The 20,958-nt window shown below is 38.5% G+C and overlaps 1 protein-coding gene across 5 annotated transcripts in view; it reads right to left on the reverse strand.

Moving 5' to 3' along the window:
* The window catches only part of LOC117409033 (insulin-like growth factor 2 mRNA-binding protein 2), an 82,832-nt gene that overhangs the window by 34,520 nt on the left and 27,354 nt on the right, over window positions 1–20,958 (reverse strand). Inside the window, exon 1 of one of the 5 annotated variants that reach the window (XM_059032097.1) lies at window positions 9,096–9,329. The exons of the other annotated variants lie outside the window; for them this stretch is intronic. Coding sequence (XP_058888080.1) covers window positions 9,096–9,112 — 17 coding nt within the window. The 5' untranslated portion in view covers window positions 9,113–9,329. Of the gene's footprint in view, window positions 1–9,095; window positions 9,330–20,958 lie in introns of those variants that run through there. 5 annotated transcript variants of the gene reach the window in all.

Raw genomic sequence — 20,958 nt, forward strand, 5'->3', positions numbered from 1 at the left:
GTCAATGAGACCTCGGTGTTGCACTGTAGTACCATAGCAACAACAATGTCACATGGTGAAAGCAGCTTATAACCACAGCTGGCTGGATCAATTTTCACCATAAACAGCACCAGTTGTTCTTTTTTTCAGAGAAATACATCACTACATTCATATCTAAATATAATTTCAATGAAGGCATCACTGCAGGTTCTGTTAAACTGATAAAATGAATCTGGAATATAGTCTTATACAGTGCAATGTACCTTGTGAATCAGTATAAGACAGGCCGTAACATTTGAGAGAGTACAGTAAGCTCAATTAGAAAATGTCGCAGTCTGCTGCCACATTGATTGAAATTTTGCTGCCAAGCTCTATTCCATGATTCTCTTGGTCAAATTTCATTACTGGTGTCCAGTACAAATGACCCGTTTGCGATTTTATGTGGTCGCGTGAGATGTCAGTTGAACCACTAGACCCATATAAGCTGTGTGAGAGTGCACCTATACAGCTACAAGCATGAGAAAGCAGTGACTTCACAAGCAACATGATAGTTGGTCCTTAAATGGATGGCTACATTGACCAATGTGTCCATTTAGACTCTCCTGGCTGTTCCTGGAATGGCAACGTTTGCAAACCACCACCACCACCAGAAAGCACAACTCCAGTGCTCTTGTGCTGTAGCTCAGCTTAATGGATGGATAGACAGCAGTGTGAAGGAATCTATCTACATGGGACTATGAAAAAAGCAATACCTTTTAGCACAGCCTAGTAAAGTTTTTTCTTTACAAATATAATCTGACATACTGACACAATAGTCTACTAGTAAAATTATGAATTAAGGCATTTTAATAAAGTTAGATCACGGCTAAGTTGATAAAAGCCATTTAACTAAGTAACTGTTTGTGTGCTGGACAGGTCTGGTGGTGTTAAAATAATGAATTCCCAATTTTTTTTTATTGTTCTATCATTTTTTGTTAGTATGATTTACTGGGAGTTCCACTTAAAAAAAAATGCAGTCAGAAGTATGAGTCGTATCCTGTAACTAGAATAAAAAGCCTTTCCTTTATACTGGCATTGCTAGTACACTACAACACTGTGTTTACTCCACTATGCGTCTGTACTTACAGGAATACAGGCTTTAGTTGACAGGGCCCAGCCCAACCTGTTTGCTTAATGAACAAATTACCTCTGTCTAATTAAATGGGGCCCAGCTCGAACAGGGGTGGGGGTGTGTGGGGTGTGTAGCAGACAAAAGAATCTCGTGTCTGACTTGCTCGGGATACTGCTAACCAGCGCAGTTGTAGCACAGGGCTGATCTCTCTGTATTCAGCAGAGAACAATACAGGAGTGGCAGCTGCACTGAGTCAACACACAACGTGCCCTGAGAGCAGCCAATCGGAGCGGGACTGAGCCAACCAATCGGCAAAAACCAGACACAGCCAATTAGAACATTACACAGGAAAGAGAGGAAGTGGAGAAGTAGTCAAGAACACGAGAGAGAGAGAGAGAGAGAGAGAGAGAGAGAGAGAGAGAGAGAGAGAGAGAGAATTCCAGAGGTTTTTGTCTGCAGGAGGATGGAACATTAAAAAATACAAGAGGAGCATTCAAACAGTTCTCGTTCTGGTGTGCACAAGATCCAGTAACAGTTTCTTAATAACCGGCATGTTTTTTTTTTTTTCCTAAAAAAGCATAATCCAGCCTGTTCTAAACTAAGCCAATGGATTTGAAACTCCCAGTTCTAGAAGACGGAAATAAGTCAAACTAAGCACAGTGTCACTTGTAAGAGAGAATCACATAATACAGCTGGGTACCAAATATAAAGGTAATTACTAAAGTGTACGGTCACTATACAGCTTGCCCGCCATATTAGGATCAGTGTGGCGGCAACAGAATAACATTATTTGGGCATTATTTGTATTCCTATTATTCATTAATAAATGTTGATGAGATCTAATTTAGAATTATCTTAAAATATGTATTTTATCCAATGATCTGAAACAGGTGACAATGAAGTCAAAAACTACAAAAGTCATACAATTTACTGTTTCATTTACAAATATTGTGCCTTCTAGACTATGTGATTCATTCATTTAGATCTTGAGTCATTTTCCAAAGGCAGCATTAGATGGCTAAATGCCCGTTGCTTCCTGTGGCAGGGTGCTCCATCCTGCCCCGCCCCAGTGGTGGTCAGCTAGTGAGAGGCCCTCACGTAATCACGTCACGTAGCCTAGGCTAGTCGTCGCTACTGAATTTGAAACGTGTCGTGGGAAAGGAAAGCCAAATCAAAAATAATTTTGATTCATAAACATTAAATTAAATATAGTTTGACAAAAAAAATAATAATATATATTTAGAATCCTGGCGATAACATAACAGTTTGAACCATTAGCATTGTTTAGCCATCAGTATCAATCTAATTTAATTTAATCTTAAAAAAAATATATATATATATATAGTCAATTGCATTTCTTACGTATATTTTTCTATACATTTGGGGTCACCCATTGTTTTTTACAACAACAAAAAAGAGAGGCTCGAACGAGTGGTATTTGTGGAACTAATCCGTGGTATTTATTCAGCACATAGCAAAACGCTGTTTGCCCAATTCATCTTCTATCCAGTAAATCTTTGGGATTAGTCATGTGATCAATCACACGTTGAAGCACACCCATAACCGCAACATGTACATTTTATATAAACAAAGTTTAAACGTGTATATATTTAGTATTTTTAGTGTTTAACACAGTAAAATAACATTTAGAAAATGTGTATTTAATGTGCATATAAAATATAATAGACGTTTAAGAACATCGTCCGTTAGAATGTGCGATATCCTCCTAAAAGGTTGTTGTATCGTAGCTGATACTACGTTTCACCTTGTGGACTAAGGTGAATCGCCGTCATTATTCAATTATAAAATATTTAACCGTAGTTGTAAATTGTCATGTATAAAATACATTCATTCCTCAAGGTCAAATATGTAATCACAAGTTATATAATTAAGCCTTGGGTACAATAACGTTACAATACCAGTAGATGTTTGTATTTATTTATTTTGGAAATTAGGTGTATATCTCAATTATTATTATTAATATTATGGCTGACTTTACTCAAGATGACTTAGAAGTATTAATCATAATTTGTGCAAAATAGTTAACTATAGACAACTAGTAGCCTACAGACATGCTCAAATTTGTTGGTACCCTTACAGCTCATTGAAATAATGCTTCATTCCTCCTGAAAAGTGATGAAATTAAAAGCTATTTTATCATGTATACTTGCATGCCTTTGGTATGTCATAGAATAAAGCAAAGAAGCTGTGAAAAGAGATTAATTATTGCTTATTCTACAAAGATATCCTAAAATGGCCTGGACACATTTGTTGGTACCCCTTAGAAAAGATAATAAATAATTGGATTATAGTGATATTTCAAACTAATTAGTTTCTTTAATTAGTATCACACATGTCTCCAATCTTGTAATCAGTCATTCAGCCTATTTAAATGGGGAAAAGTAGTCACTGTGCTGTTTGGTATCATTGTGTGCTCCACACTGAACATGGACCAGAGAAAGCAAAGGAGAGAGTTGTCTGAAGAGATCAGAAAGAAAATAATAGACAAGCATGGTAAAGATAAAGGCTACAAGACCATCTCCAAGCAGCTTGATGTTCCTGTGACAACAGTTGCAAATATTATTAAGAAGTTTAAGGTCCATGGAACTATAGCCAACCTCCCTGGGCGCGGCCGCAAGAGGAAAATCGACCTCAGATTGAACAGAAGGATAGTGCGAATGGTAGAAAAAGAACCAAGGATAACTGCCAAAGAGATACAAGCTGAACTCCAAGGTGAAGGTACGTCAGTTTCTGATCACACCATCCGTCGCTTTTTGAGCGAAAGTGGGGTCCATGGAAGAAGACCCAGGAGGACTCCACTTTTGAAAGAAAAACATAAAAAAGCCAGACTGGAATTTGCTCAAATGCATATTGACAAGCCACAATCCTTCTGGGAGAATGTCCTTTGGACAGATGAGTCAAAACTGGAGCTTTTTGGCAAGTCACATCAGCTCTATGTTCACAGATGAAAAAATGAAGCTTTCAAAGAAAAGAACACCATACCTACAGTGAAACATGGAGGAGGCTTGGTTATGTTTTGGGGCTGCTTTGCTGCGCCTGGCACAGGGTGCCTTGAAATTGTGCAGGGCACAATGAAATCTCAAGACTATCAAGGCATTCTGGAGCGAAACGTACTGCCCAGTGTCAGAAAGCTCTGTCTCAGTCGCAGGTCATGGGTCCTCCAACAGGATAATGACCCAAAACACACAGCAGCAGTGTGGAGTAGTGGTTAGGGCTCTGGACTCTTGACCGGAGGGTTGAGGGTTCAATCCCCAGCGGGGGACACTGCTGCTGTACCCTTGAGCAAGGTACTTTATCTAGATTGCTCCAGTAAAAACCCAACTGTATAAATGGGTAATTGTATGTAAAATAATGTAATATCTGTATAATGTGATATCTTGTAACAGTTGTAAGTCGCTCTGGATAAGGGCGTCTGCTAAGAAATAAATAATAATAAAAATAATAAAAGCACCCAAGAATGGATAAGAACAAAACATTGGACTATTCTGAAGTGGCCTTCTATGAGTCCTGATCTGAATCCTATCGAACATCTATGGAAAGAGCTGAAACTTGCAGTCTGGAGAAGGCACCCATCAAACGTGAGACAGCTGGAGCAGTTTGCTCAGGAAGAGTGGGACAAACTACCTGTTAACAGGTGCAGAAGTCTCATTGAGAGCTACAGAAAACGTCTGATTGCAGTGATTTCCTCTAAAGGTTGTGCAACAAAATATTAGGTTAGCGGTCCCATCATTTTTGTTCATGCTATTTTGATTTGTTTTATTATTTACAATATTATGTTGAATAAAAAATCAAAAGCAAAGTCTGATTTCTACTAAATATTGAATAAACAATGGTGGATGCCAATTACTTTTGTCAGTTTCAAGTTATTTCAGAGAAAATTGTGCATTCTTCGTTTTTTGTGGAGGGGTACCAACAAATTTGAGCACGTCTGTATGTGGCAGAGTTACACAAGGTTACGTACATAGTAAACTAAGAAGAACTGTAAGAAAAATAATAATTCTAGTGCTCAAACTTGTAATCTGAGTTTCTGACGGCGTGAAGCAGCACTCTAAAGTACACACCGTCTGGATCATAGATATATAGCTATGGTCTGGAGGGTGTAACTGACGCCATTTTGGCTCACACAGAGTTCTTATCTTGCACTAAGTAAGCGGGAATTTGGATCCAACATGGCACATACGGTCTTCAGTTTCATAACACTCAACGAGCTGAGCGACAACCCGGTTTCCTTGTTACAACGAACAAATCAGCCATACTCGAGAGGTAAGGAATCACTTCATGACTTTTGATAGACTGGTAACTCGACTCCTGTGTGCCATGCAGCTTGTTCATAGGGTGAATCAAAAGAACCGATTCAATGGGGACTCTGATCCGATTCCCATCGTTCACCTTAGTGAGTCGTTCAAAAAGAACGATTCGTTCGCGAACTACACATCACTAGGGAGGACAGTGCATCCACCGACGAAGTGCCCGGAGCAGGTGCAGTTTGGACGGAGGCTCAGGTCAAGAAAAAGCAAGGCTTGTCTTGCAAAATTCAAAGCTGGGCTGTACAACATGCAAATAGATAGGGAGCTTGGGTCCGGAAAAGACTGGAGGGATGAAACTAGCAAAAGAGTGGGTGGAATGTACAGTAACGTCCTCTGCCTCCGACGTAAAAAAACAACAAAGAGCCCTCAGAAAAAAGGTTTTTGAACATGCCCGAACCAAGGCCCATTTAGCGACAGCAAGCATTGTAGCCAAGGCTAAAGATGACACCTTAACACAGGTTATAGTTACATTGTCTGGCTACATTGTGTTTGTCACTTTTTTTCTCATGCGTTCCGGTACCTCACAGCCCCCCGGAACACCCCCCCTCTCGCGCTACTATGTGTTCCGGGACCTCCCGATTTACAAATTAAGCACTGTGTATAGGTATTGGTGCACTGGATATAATGGGGCTATGTGGAGCATGAGTGACTTAAAATGTATATTTGTAATATGTATTTAGGCACAGGGATTGCACAATCTCTTCACGGGCAGCTAAAATGTGTATTAGTATGTGAGCACGGGGAGAGCATAAATTAGTTCACGTGCTGGGATTCAAGTAAATAATTAATTAGTAATTGAATCCTGGCACAACTGTATATATAGGTGCACGTTTCACTCACTCGGGTTGTGTGTTTGAGAGTGGAGAACAGGAGAGAGAAAGTATGGAGTAAACTTTAAATTATAAAAATAACAATTGCTATACATGCTGGCTTTCGACCAGCACGATACTTGTTTGTCTGTTCATCCAGTCTGTTTTGTCTGTCTATGTTCGTTTGGCCATTGTGCCCTTTATTTTGAGTGTTTTGTTTGTTCAAACCTTTTATTTTATTTGCGTATTATTAAAAAGCACTGCATCGCCTTTGCACTCAACTCAGCTGTGTCCTGCCTCGTTTCTGGTCTGACGTCACCCTACAGCCAGCCTGTCCACACTTCCACATTTTAGCCTTAGGATCAATGGTTGTTCAGGATGTAACATAGTGTTAACACATAAAAACATATGTAGAATATATATTTTCCTGACGCTAGGTTATGCGGAATTGACAGATAGGCACAAGACAAAATGGCTGTTCATGGGATCACAATGGTAGAAACCAAACCCATAAGAAATCTATTTCTCTACAGTAGCATTGTGCAAATAGTCTGGTCACAGAAGCTAAGCTTGACTCCCAATGTCTGAGTGACACACTGACAAGTAGGTCAGTCAGTAATGTGAAGAGGTATACAGGTAAAAGACTGCACAAGATTGTATGTCACTGCTGCTTTAAGTTGAAATATCATCACCATTTGTTTCAAGGACATCGATTAAATTGTGGGAATCTTTTGGCTTGACTCACTCTGTTCTAACACAAAAGGGCTTGCATGAGTAGTAGCCTGCTCACAATAATAAGAGCTGTTTAATGGTTTTCTAGACCCCCGCAACTTGTATAGAATAGCCCTCTCTCTGTGACTCAGCTGTCTGGCGTTCTGGTGATTGCTTCACTTGCACACGAAAAGGATCAGGACATGAAATCAGAGACATTTTCCCAGATACACAGAGTATCCTGTTTTTAACTGACAAGATAGCGGCTTATCATGCCAATGATAATTCCCCTCTGCAAGTGAAATGACCAAGTGCATCCAAAACCATGAGTTTAAGGTTTACAAACAGAGATATCTTTAACCTTCTGCAGTTACAGATATCATGTTTTAAATTGGAAAGACATGTTTGCTATACTATATGTTTCTTTCAAAAAGCACATCTGAGATGTATCTGTGATTTATACTGATCAGCTGGATGGAAATCTAGCCTGTATCCTGAGATGATGGAACAAAACAGTGGTGTTTCCTGAGCTGCAGCAGCTTGCAGCTTCATATCTGTTTAGAGAGTGAATGGCAGGAATGCCCCAAGCAGGGAAACAGTGATTCAAAAGGCAAAAAATATTTTTTCCCCCATCGTCTTTTTCTAATTCTGTATCATCATTTGTGCTTCACTCCTTGGTGATGGTGGACTCAACTAGATAAAAAAAAACTGCAGTATGTACTGACATTTACATTGATTACATACAGTGGCTTCAAAAAGTATTTGGAGTTGTGCTTGTTTTACCCGACTCAGGTCGCTTGCTTATTAATAGTCCTGAATAGATAATCGTCCAGTCTTCAAATATGATTTTAAGGAGTAAAGTGCCCCATCATTTGTATTAAATTGATAACATTTTGGGTGCCACTGCACTTGTGGGATATCTTGCTTATTAAAAGGAATGTTATGTATTTAGAAAGAAAGCAGTCACAGGGGAGTAAAACAGGCAAATGTCTCACCCCCAAGCAGAAGGGGTGTCCTAATTCATCTCTGAGTCACTGTACCAGTTCAATAGAAATTCACTGTCAATGCTCTCCTAAGATTTGTTTTAAAATACTTACAAAGGCCGGTTCAATTTGAGTGTAAAGTATTTTTTTACTCAGGGTTGTGTAACTTTGTCAAACTATGTGTGCCTCGGGTCAGATACTGTTTTGCTGCAATTCATTTCCTGGAAAGAGAATTCACTGTAAACTAAAGGGGCTGAATAGCTTTGTAAATGACAGAGACCATTTATCTATGCCTCTGCTCTGGTGCTAAGGTAACTTTTATTTTATTTTATTTTTATTATTTCATTATTACTGTACATCTTCTACTTGATAAATTGTAGGATTCCATTGAAAACCGTAGATTTGTCAAAGACGGCAAAGCACAGACATTTTCGCCGTGGCCCGTTATACATTGCACGTGGCAGTGTTCCACTTTGAAGTGGTTATTAAGGAATTATAGAAGTCACCCCATTTGAGAGTTCAGAAATCAAAAAGTTGAGCTAAACAATCCTGCACTCCAGGGCCTAAAGGGCTGGATATGTGTCATAATGTACCACAGTAATCACAAACAACATCACCATCACGCTGCACCACTAGACTGCCCCCACCTCATACAGTACCTTCCACTCTTAACATGGTCAGCTGATCATATGGGTTTTAAACAGGCTGTGTACAGCATGACTAAATTAATTCCCATAGCTTAGATTAAATAACACTCTCCCCTTTCTCCTAATTTAAGGCCAATGAAATATAAATATTTCTCTTTCTACAGCCTCGATATTTATCTTTGAAACCCTAGCGAAGACAAGACAGGAAATTCATGGAACTAACACAAAGATTTCCTAAGAACACAGTTACTGAATGGATGTTCTTATGAAGTGCAATTACACTTGTAATAATATATATATATATATATATATATATATATATATATATATATATATATATATATATATATATATATATATAAAATGAAAACAAAAAAATGATAAGAAACAGTGAGACATGAACTCACAACCTTCTGAACTACAGACTAATGCACTGAACACTACCTTACAGAGCACTTCCTTTACAAAAAACAAGCTAATCAGTCTAAAGACATCCTAAGCCAATGCACAGGGGTTGAACACCAAACCTTGAGGGACAATCCATTCCAGGTTTTGATTCCAACAAGGTCCACAATTGCTTTTTTAAACGTGACTCTTCCCTCTTCAGGATGTCTGTAATTCCCAGTGAGTTCTGCTCTGATGTTGAGGCTCTAGCAGTCTCTCACTGGCTTAGAGCAGGCTAGGATTTTCACTGTCTGTCTTCATGACTTCAGAGAAATCCCTTTTCAACTCTTGTTGCCTCCACCTGCTTCTTTACTACCTGAGGCCACAATACAAGTCTTTAGTGCCTCAGATCACAAAACCAGTTGTAGAAAGTGCTTTAAATGTAGGACAAATGGGAAGAAGTACTGAAAGCCAATCTTCCATAAGAGATGAATGGCATTAGAAGGCACTCTTTAAATCTGGCCCCATCCCCCCAGCTTACCATTTGATCATGTGACCTATGTGCAGAACAGGCATTATCTTCACCAAGCCCCGATCCTCAGCTAAACCGCTTATTGAGGAGCTCACGGGCAGTTCTAAGACAATAGTTAAGAGACACTTGCCAGAGGCTGTCAGGCTTGTGTGCCACCCGGAAAGGCTGTTTGTTATTATTTCCGCTGCTCGTGAATAATTAGAAGCAAAATAACCCTGGTCATCCAGCCATGGGCCTCTCTCAATCAGCTCAGCTCAGCACTATCATTACCAAAGTGACAATTTCAATGTAAAGGTTCTCCGCTATGGACAATGGCAGCACAAAGGCAGCTCAATGGTATAAGCACTTGGTACAATGGAAACACCGTGGTAACCAGTCCATATTTGGACATATATTGTATCACTATACTTCAGATCACAATTTTGAGGCATGAAGTGCAGTTGTAACTACAGTATTCCTTCAAATTTAAGACGCCCTCGAATTTAAGACGCAGCACAAATTTCCCACCCTTAATTTGAGGAAAAAATAAAACATCAAATAAATATGCATTTACAAAGACACAACCTCAATTATGCAAATGGAGGCAGTTTGTGGTCGTCTGCTATCACACAGAGCATTACAATTATGTGCTGCTTCTCATTACTCACACCTGGTTTACTCTCAGTTTGTAAACTGTGGTATTGCTTGGCATGTCGAAAAATATGGGGGTCTGATCAACATTTCCGATCTGTCCAAGCTGGTGCTGTTTGTTAGAAATGCTGAAATTGTAAAAGCTTTTGTTTGAATTCCTCATGAAGCTAATGATGCTTCTTTGGAAATGGCTGCCTGTATGTCATGGATGATTTGAGATTGGGCAGTAACGTTTGGGTCATGTTGCTGCTTGTGCGTTCGGGCAGTGATGTCTTTGTTTGTCTTTTCTCGGCAGCCAGTCACGCTGCTGTTTGTGCTTTTGTTGGCCATTTTAATACACGCAACACTATACTGTACTCAAATTTAAGACACAGGGGGCCTCATGCACTAAACAGTGGTAACATGTTTTGCACCCAGTAAGCCCCTTTACTGTGTGCTTTGTACACCTGCTGTATTCAATAACCAGTGGCAGGCAACCTAGCGCGTGAAAAAATACCGCATTTGAGTCATTTAAATATAATTAATAATGTTAATAATGCATGCAAATTACGCAACAAAATACTGCAAGGTGCCTTAATGTGTATTAAAAGTACCACTTATTGAAACCAGATACAGACTGAGCACAGATCATATTTGCATTATATGTAGGCCCCCGGAAAATTCAGAAATCGTGTATTTGACTGCCTACCCTGAAACATACGCATTTCATTTTCCTTACAGTATTTTCATTACACTTCACCTCCCCCTGTTCATGTCACACTTTTATCAAGTAGAAGCAATGTTACAGTATCTGTACACGGTCCGGCGTCAATGCCGTGCATTTGGTTACTATGGCAACGGGGTCAAACAAATACAGGCATCATGACTGGTGAATTCCTCATACTGTACAATGATGTAACACGTGAGTCAGAGGTGGAAAGTTTTAAATGGTTGTATAGATAGTTTTATTTGCTTGCAGTGTATGATTAACATTAATAATGCAGACAGCTGACAAATAAATAAAAGCTAAATTCATTTCAACAGAAGATCGTGTTCAGAGCTACGAAAAGTGTACGTTGCATGGATGGTGGGATTGTTTTGCTCAGCTTGTAATCTTGAATCTACTGTTTACTTAGTAAAGGAGTATAGAAGGCTGTGTGGTCCAGTGGTTAAAGAAAAGGGCTTGTAATCAGGAGGTCCCCGGTTCAAATCCCACCTCAGCCACTAACTCATTGTGTGACCCTGAGCAAGTCACTTAACCTCCTTGTGCTCCGTCTTTCGGGTGAGACGTAATTGTAAGTGACTCTGATGCATAGTTCACACACCCTGTCTCTGTAAGTCGCCTTGGATAAAGGCGTCTGCTAAACAAATAATAATAATAAATACACTTCACCTTGATTTAAACTGTGTGTCTGCCTTTGTAATAGACAATGTAACAGAGGGAGAAACACTAGCTGTTTACATCTGTGCTTAGTCGTATAAGATGTTTTTTTATTAATATTATTTTTTTAGGTTGCTAGGCTCCAGTGGCATATATGATGTTATATCATTTACTAATAATTTGACAGCATCTGTGGTTCCCTTTCAATTCGAAGATGACCAACAACTAATACTTTTGGGATATGCCTGCCACGGGTCAGGTATTTACTGAGCATTTTATGTCAGAGCTGCCGATAGGCCCCTCCGGGGAGTGACGTCCTCGGTCCCGCCTACCAAGCGGGAGCTCACTTCCTCTTTTGCTTCTCACAATCAGGTAAGTAAGGTAAGTATAAACTAACCTGGCCAGTTGCGTGACTGAGTCTTTTTGAAAGAGCTCTCATACGAGTTTACCTGCAATCTTATTGCTAGAAGTCGGCTTGCCACTGCGTTTAATCTTTTTCTTTTCAACTGCCTAAATCGCTTTGCGGCTTTAGTTTGCTTTCTAACTTTACAGCGCTTGCTGTCTGTGTCTTTTTCTTCTGCTATTTGCAGCAAAAAAAAAAAAAAAAAAAACAGACGCGTGATTCCTCCACCTGGCCCCGGCTCTGCCACGCCCCGCTGTTGAGTTGACTCCGCCAGACTGTCTCGGCCCGCCCTCTCGGTGCGCTCAGCCAAAATCTTACAGTTCACCCGCTTTGCGCAGTAACTGTTCTACCCTCACAGCTTTCTTCTTGTGCATGTTTTCTCGTACTGCCTTGCAGTTGAATTTTTTTTTTTTTAAAAAGAGAGACGCGTGATTCCTCCACTGGGACCCAGCTCCTATTCGGCACGCTTGGTAAAAAAAAATAAAAAAATTAAAATAAAATAAAGGATTTTTACAGCTCACCTGTCTGGCGTGGTGACTGTTACCCCATAGCTTGAACTGCCTGTGTTTTTCCTTTTTTGCTTACAGTAAAAAAAAAAAGACAACGTGTGCCAATTTCAGCTACGTTAATATATTTATATAGTCACCATGTATGTGTGATATTTAAGTAGGCTATGCTTAAAATATACAAAAGAAACTGTAAATGTCCAATAAACTAATTTACACAGAGTACGAGTTGAGGTGCAGTCATAAATACAAGCAATCAAACGACTTTTGATTAATATTACAAAATAAATCAGAGGGAGATCAAGTTGAACAAACAAATATTTATTTGATTTGCAGAGTTAAACATAAATGTTCCATTAACAATTACTTTCTCTGCTTTGACTGTCTCACAGGACGCTGCGATTTGGGACAGGACCCCCGCCCTCCTCCCACGGAGCACATTTATTTTGTCCTTAATGTTTCATTGAAGTTAATGTTCTCGCTGATTCAGCACCAAAAAAGCCTTTCATAATTCCCCACCACTTCTTCTGCTAATACATTTAGCTCCTGGTCTGTAAACTTCAGATTCCTCACTCTGTCAAACTCAGAACCGTACTTAGTTCAAAAAGTGTGTCTTAAATTCGAATGAATACTATATATACTCAGGTCTCTTAAGTATAGTGAGTATTCCACGTTACAGCAGAGAATTGGATCACCGGTATTGATTCTAAATGGACTTTTGAAGTTGACAGACAGGGTGGCAACATTTTATAATCCCTTCTCTCTCACATCTTGTGGTGAGGGACCAGAAACATTCCTCCCCCAAGTACAGTCTCGAGTTGCCAAACAGCTTTCCTGCCACAGCTATGTTACAATAAAAAGGATACCAGCTTAGCAAGGAAACACTCTCCACTGGTCTACAATGAAATTAGATTTCCAAAAGCCGCGAATTCAGACAACTAGGAATGTGGGAAATGCCTTTAAAGAGAACTATTTCAACCACGCAGCCGAGGCTGTGGAGCGAGGAATCAGGGAGAGGTGGTAGCGCAGCTCCATTCTGCTCACAGCTTATTGTTAGTCCCCAAATACAGGGGGCTCCCGTAGGCCTGGCAGCTATGCTGTCCCTGTCTGCACACTGTATCCAGCTGCAGTTCCAGTTGAAGATGGTCAATGATTTAAACAAATACATGTAAAAAAAAAAAATAGATTTCAAAAAGATTTATTCCTAGCTAATATATTTCACAATCTCTTTCCTCTAACTCACCTCTGAAATCAGTCTTACATTTCCTCAATGGTATGAGGTAATATTCAGAAAGTTGTGATAACATTTGATAATATATTGGTCCTTTGTACAATTCTGGGACTGGATACAGAGTTTGATATTTGTACTTGTTTCTATCCACATAATGGATTGAAAACTATTATTTTGAACCCATATATTATCCTAACCTCTGCCTTAACCCTAACCTTTAGAAAGGTGGGAGTTGTGGTCTGGACTATAAGTAAGTTGTGACTATTACAGTGCCATCTGCCAGTGCCATTGTCCCTCACGAAATTCATTTAAAAGTACACTGATGAGGAGACTAGACAATATATAACTGGGCTTCAAATCTAATGATTTATGGACTGTAAATTATATATATATATATATATATATATATATATATATATATATATATATATATATATATATATATATATTGTGAGACAGCAGGGAGGGGGTTAATTCCTCCCTCTAGGAAAACATGTGCGGAAGGCACATTTTTGGTTTGTTAATTGTTTTGGTTAATTGTTTTATTGTTTAATATTGCTATTATTGAAAATTAGAGCCAGGTGCAGGGTTTAAAAGGAAAGCAGTCAGTCTGCTCAAGGTGGCTGCTGAAGAGGGCAGAAGCCCGACTGTGCTAGTGTGTGGGTACAGCCGTAAAATTAAAAAGAAGGTAGAGTGAAGCCTTTGTTTTGTGTGTGCTGTTTTGTTTCTTTTGTTTTGTACAGGTAAACAGCTTAGCTGTCCTGTTTTAGTTTAGGTTCCTGTTCTGTTTTAGTTAGTGCTCAAAGAGAGCTAGGTGTTTGTTTTGTTTATTTTGTTTTTGTGTTTTCATTAAAAATTGCGCAACTGCGCTTTAAAAAATCCATTTCCGTGTGTTGGGTCAGTGTTTTTAAAGGGGCAACGAACGGTGGTGAGTGTGATTCTTTCACAATATATATATAACTTTAGGTACCGGACACAGACAGGCCCTCTGAATGAGGGAATCACGTGTTGGTACTTTAAATAAATGCTCCACTTTCAGTTTCATTTCTTTCTGTGCTGCGAGGGTTGGCTCTGCTGTGAGAAAAATAAAACGTATTGATGAGCCAGGAATACAGAGTTTCACCTTAAAGGAAAGAGGAAATTAAAAAGAAAACGTAAAAATAAACTAGTTAGGTATCTTCACTGGTAGGGACAACATACTGTATTTTGTTGTGTTGCTGCTAAGGAATTACATTCAGCCCAAGTGAAGAAAACCTCTCCACCACAAGGTTTTATAAGTCATGTATTAACTGACATTAATAAAGCATGCACCACTGTACAGGAGCCCAATGGTGTTTCTCTGCTTTGTTTTGCAAGGTAAGGCGTAGGGGTAAAGAGGTTCATTTCTACACATCAGCAACAATGTATTTCCCCACTGTCATTATAACAACATGGTGTCTATCCACAAAAACTTAAGGACTGTTTTAAGGAGTGTTTTGTAAGGGCTGGCTTGTTTTTAAATATAGAATGCAGTTCAGAAAACTGTTTTGTCTCACTGAAGATGAAACTTTATTCTTTTGTTTTCAAAGAACGATTTCTAATAGTCAACAACGATTTACCTGTTTGTAGCACGGTTGTTTACTATCACACGTTAATGCCACGCTCTACTGTCACACTTGGGGTTATATAAATCACACTCAATGTCAATATCACTTTGGAAAATAAAAGCGTACGATTAGAAAGTTTACAGGTAAATAAGTTGCACAGTATTGAAATGTTTTGACATAGAAAGTAGCACAATACAGTGTAAGGAACACTGCAATCTGTATTTACAGTTTTCTTCTGTAGTTCCATGAGTTTTAAGCCAAACGTTTCTCAAAGCAAAGGTGTTGCAAGACAACATCATATAGTGAGTGTAGAAAACAGACATTTTCTCTCTCTCTCTCTCTCTCTCTCTCTCTCTCTCTCTCTCTCTCTCTCTCTCTCTCTCTCTCTCTCTCTCTCTCTCTCTCTCTCTCTCTCTCTCTCTCTCAGCAAAACAAAAAGAGCATGGAAGTACATTTTCCAAAACAAGGAGAAACATTTTGTTTTCACTGGTAGCTAGAGGGAAAAGGCTGTAACCAGCAGCTTCGAAGGAGTGTCTGTAAGGCTGACGTTTCAGAGAAACAGTCTGACGGGAACAAACAGCAACAAAGTATACTTAGACTGCAATTTCACTGCATAGCAGTCAGTACCTACACTCTTTTTCTAATTACTGATTCATTTATAACCTCCTATAATATAGTATTACAGGAAATAGTAGCAGGAGCCAGTTGCCATGCAGAGGAAGGCTGAACAATGGAAGAATGTAGTAAACAAACAATTATAGTGCACAACTGAGCTTGGTTGTGGGAAACTGGAGCTTTAAAATTACAGGGACTGGTCACATGGTAGAGGGCATTCTTCAGTACAGTTGCCCACAGACAAAGCTGCTGAGTGAGTCAGACCGGAGAAAGGCCTTGGTTATATCTGAGGCCTTCACCATTCTGGAGTCCTGAAGCCAGCATTACCAGCATTGTTGGTCACAGGTCATATAACAGTGGCACTGTATGTTTGGGACTGCAGACAGTGGACTAAATCCTGAATAAAGGGGTGGCCTTAATATTGAAGGTGTGTCAATGACAGCAAATTTGGACTGTAACTCCAAGTCAGTTAGCAGGTTCTGCCTTATCCAAAAACTGCACCAATTACTAATGTTACACTAGGAAGTGATGACACACTTTGCTACAGGTTTCAGAGGCAGGTATTATTCCTCCAGAATAAATTGCACTGTTTGATCAGTCAAATCTGTGCTGTCCTATTTGCCCATATTGGATCTGCACCTCCCTAATGACAGTGTACAGTACAGCAGGTGGTGTTGCTCCTGTACACTTTTACAACACCTACCAGCATTTTGTATATTCATTGAATATTCCTTTATTTCAACCAGACATCCGTTATAGTACATCGAAGATTAAACTCCTGTAACCATTTTAATCCAAAATGAAGCCTTAGATAATAGCTAAGACCACAATTCACAATTACCGCTACTTATATTTCATCAGAAATCACTACTGTTAAAAAACTGAAGACAGCTGTAAACGTTTCACACAATCACCAAAGAATGCTGATGAAGATGTTTCTACCACTGCGCTCAGCACGCATCTCATTGTTTGGTCTGGATTATACAGTAGGTCAGTTCGGACTATGAGGTGTACTGTACTGTGAATGTATGTGACTGTGACCTTTTTTTTTAGGGTACTGCACTGGAACCTGATTTCCGAAGCTATAAAGTGTTAATATCACTAAAGGGCTGTTCACTGTTCTATATCAACTTAAAAAATGCTGAGGGTGATGGGTAAGTGGCACAGTGTGTGGCCCCATCGCTCCTATCCACGATGAAGGTCCCTGTCAACTAGTCAGCAAAGCTGTTGCTAATCACGTCACATCACTCCCTGCAACCACCCAGCTTTGCAGTTTCAACAGTTGGTTTTTACAGACGAGGAAAAAACATAGCAGCACATTTGAGGCACAGTTGGCACAGCTGCCTGTGTTGGCATTACCAGCAGCTGGCAGGGCTTGTGCTTTTCACAGAGAACAGAGTGCCCACGCAGAAAAAAAAAAGACACACACACACAGGACAACTTCACTGCTATTTCAACGCGACAGGCCTTTGGGAATCCTGTTATAAAGAGGGGTCATCTATTCTGCCTTAAATTTACCAGGGATATTTTACCGAGTCTCCCAATGTGTCATTTGACTTACATTGTTAAAAACAAAGCCTGTAATGAATACATTACTTTAAGTTTGTCTAATCATGTAAAGTTAGCAGGTTTTAAACAGCTTCAGTAGTTTGCACATTGCAGCTATATTCTTAAAAATATGTAATATACTGCATTAAATGGGCAGCAGTGTGGAGTAGTGGTTAGGGCTCTGGACTCTTGACCGGAGGGTTGTGGGTTCAATCCCCAGTGGGGGACACTGCTGTTGTACCCTTGAGCAAGGTACTTTACCTAGATTGCTCCACTAAAAACCCAACTGTATAAATGGGTAATTGTATGTAAAAATAATGTGATATCTGTATAATGTGAAATAATGTATAATGTGATATCTTGTAACAATTGTAAGTCGCCCTGGATAAGGGCGTCTGCTAAGAAATAAATAATAATAATAATAATAATAATGATACAGCGGGGTTAAAATTAAGAAATAAATTCTACTCCACACACATACTCCACATACATACACACACACATACACACACAAAATATATATATATAAAATAATAATAATAATAATAATAATAATAATAAATAACTAGATTTGCCAGCAACTTTACGGCTTCCAGTACCAGTAACAGTACCAGTACCAAATACTTTAGCAAATAGTGCAGAATGCCAGTACCAGTACCAAACACTTTAGCAAATAGTGCAGAATGCATACATGGGTTACTATATGTGTTCCATAGTAACCATGGCCCGATCTGCACTCTACAAGGAGTTATTAGCCAGTTTTGTAAATTGATGATGTCATCCAACGTGATCGGCATGTTTTTATTGTAGCAACTTCCCTTGAACAACGTTTAAAGACAACCACACTAAGATCATGTGTGCCAATTTTTGTTTCAATTGGACTGTTGTTTCATAAACAAAGGTTTTTGTAAGCCAGTTTTGTATGTTGATGATGTCATCCAATGTGGCCGCCATGTTTTTTTATTGTAGAAACTTCCCTTGACCAAATCTTAAAGACAACCATACTAGCATCATGTGTGGCAATTTTTGGTTCAATCGGACTAGCGCTTTGGGAGAAGAAGATCTTTGTAGTTTGTGATTAGGACGTCTGTACCGTGCGATTTTGACGTCATGCAGAATGGCCGCTGTACCACACAATCTATCAGCTTCTTACGAACACCAGTTAATCTTGGACTATCCCTCAACAAGTATACCAACTTTCTGCACTCTGCAATACGTCGTTTTCGAAAGACACATTTTTACATTTAGGCAAAATGTTTTTTTTTTCAATCCAATATGGCGACCAAACCATGTGACCTATGGCATATGTTCAATTAACATTTACCAACTTCCCATAAGCATCTACCATCCTACCGAATTTCATGAGTTTTGGAGCAACTTTTGGTGGAAAGAAGCTAGAGGGATATAATCCCTGATATATGCCCTTAGAATCTTTGTAACCGCATCACAAAAACAAATCAAACAAAATCACTCCATCAGCTATTAACAAAATGTCATTTAAAGTAAATTTCAACCTTTTTAATAAGATGTCAATTGAGGAATGGCTAAATCAAAACATCCTGGAAAATACGAGCACCTCTGAGATGTCTACAGTCGCTGTAAGTAGTGCAGAGAGAAGTCCTGAAAAATCTCCCATCAGTACTACCAGTAGCTCTTCCAAAGGTCATGCTGCTTCTGCTGTCCAATTACAAGGCAACTTTCTTGGAAGCATTTTTAATAACTGCTCAATATCTGGAAATATTCAATTACCAACGAAAAGACTAATTATTATTATTTTCACTGAAGCATTTTTAATAACTGCGCACTAATAATAATAATAATAATAATAATAATAATAATAATAATAATACATTTTTCACAATCTTTTGTTCTCTGTTTATTCAAATAAAAGTATAGTTTTAAAAACTATAGAGTGCTTATTGGAAGCATACGTACAAAAAAAAAAGGAAAACCTAAATTAATTCAGTTACAATCAATAAAAATTATAGATAATTGTGCTGTAACATTGAAGTATCTAAGCAATAAGACCCTCCACAATGGGCATTACCAGGCATTATACGACCGTTTGGTTGATAAGCTGATGAATATATATGTGTATGTATGTATATATATATATATATATATATATATATATATATATATATATATATATATATATATATACAATCATCCAGAGCAAACGAGCAACTAACCTAAACAATGCACACAATGGAACTAAACCCTGCAATACCAACAGATGCAAAACCTGTCCAAATACAGTACCTCTACGTAGAATATCCTCCTCACAACACAAGGGAAACTGGAGATAAAAGGATCATTTACCTGCAGATCCAAAAATGCAATCTACATGATTAAATGTAGCAAATGCTCCAATGGGACTTACATAGGAGAAACCAAACAACATCTTCGGACAAGGATGAATCTACCATCAGCAACAAAATTACCAGCACTCCTACTGGCACCCATTTCAACATGCCGAACCATTCTCTGCATGATCTGACGGTTCTTGTTTTAAAGGCCAATTTCAAGAACACACAAGACAGGAGAACTTAAATTTATAAAATTCCTGGACTCAAAAAACAAAGCACTCAATAGGGATGCTAGTTTGCTACCTCAATACAATTTATAGTACTTGTGTATATACATTGCATATATGTGTATGTGCATGTATGTATTTATGTATGTGTACATATATATATATATATATATATATATATATATACACATATATACATTGTCATTGTTTATTATACAGCTTTTTTCCTTGCATTAGAATTGTTGTAATTCAAAATGAGTTATTTTTGTTAAAGTTCTGAATATTAATACAAACTATTCATTGCTCATATTTTGTTATATATTACATTTCACATTACATACAGTGCAAAAGAAAAAAAATTCTCATGAGACACTGCAGTATTTTAGGAATATTGGTAAGGCACCTAATACAACAAAAATCTTTTCTTTATATAAAATAAACTGTAAAAAATAAATACATTTGTATGGGTGTTGAATTCCCACTTCACGTGCCAGTATCAAATCATACACAGTCAAAGTGAAGAAATCTTTTAAAAATATATATATATTTTTTTAATAATAAATAAGTAAATGGCAGGTAGCATGTGGGACTGTAGCTTTCATAAACACTATTTTTTTTTTTTTTTTTTTTAAATTACTATCCTTAATCTTTACAAACCATTTTTTTAACTCTTCATAATGTTATTCTTAAATTCAGGGGCAGTGTTGACGAGCAGATTTGAATCTTGGTGGCCATCGCCAGCCTCTTCTGCCCCAGTAATCTCGGTCCTAATCTGAATACACTGGGAGCCAATCAGATGAGAGGTGCATCCTAGCAACACAGGCCTTGTTTACTATTGCAATGCAATTTTGATCGACTGCGAGAAAGGCTTAGCGTCAACGGATTAATTTCAAATTAAAGAAAAAAGATGTGCATGCTGTTCTGGTCCACAAACAAGCTGGTGAGAGCAGTCCCTTCTACTGTGGTTACACTGAAGAACTGAAGGCTAGAATCTGGGCACCCAATAAAAGCGTTGCTTTAGAGCTATTAGATATTCAGGCCCTGATTGGCTCTACTTCT

This window comes from Acipenser ruthenus, chromosome 10 (assembly GCF_902713425.1).
Source record: "Acipenser ruthenus chromosome 10, fAciRut3.2 maternal haplotype, whole genome shotgun sequence".
NCBI classification, from domain to species: Eukaryota; Metazoa; Chordata; class Actinopteri; order Acipenseriformes; family Acipenseridae; genus Acipenser; species Acipenser ruthenus.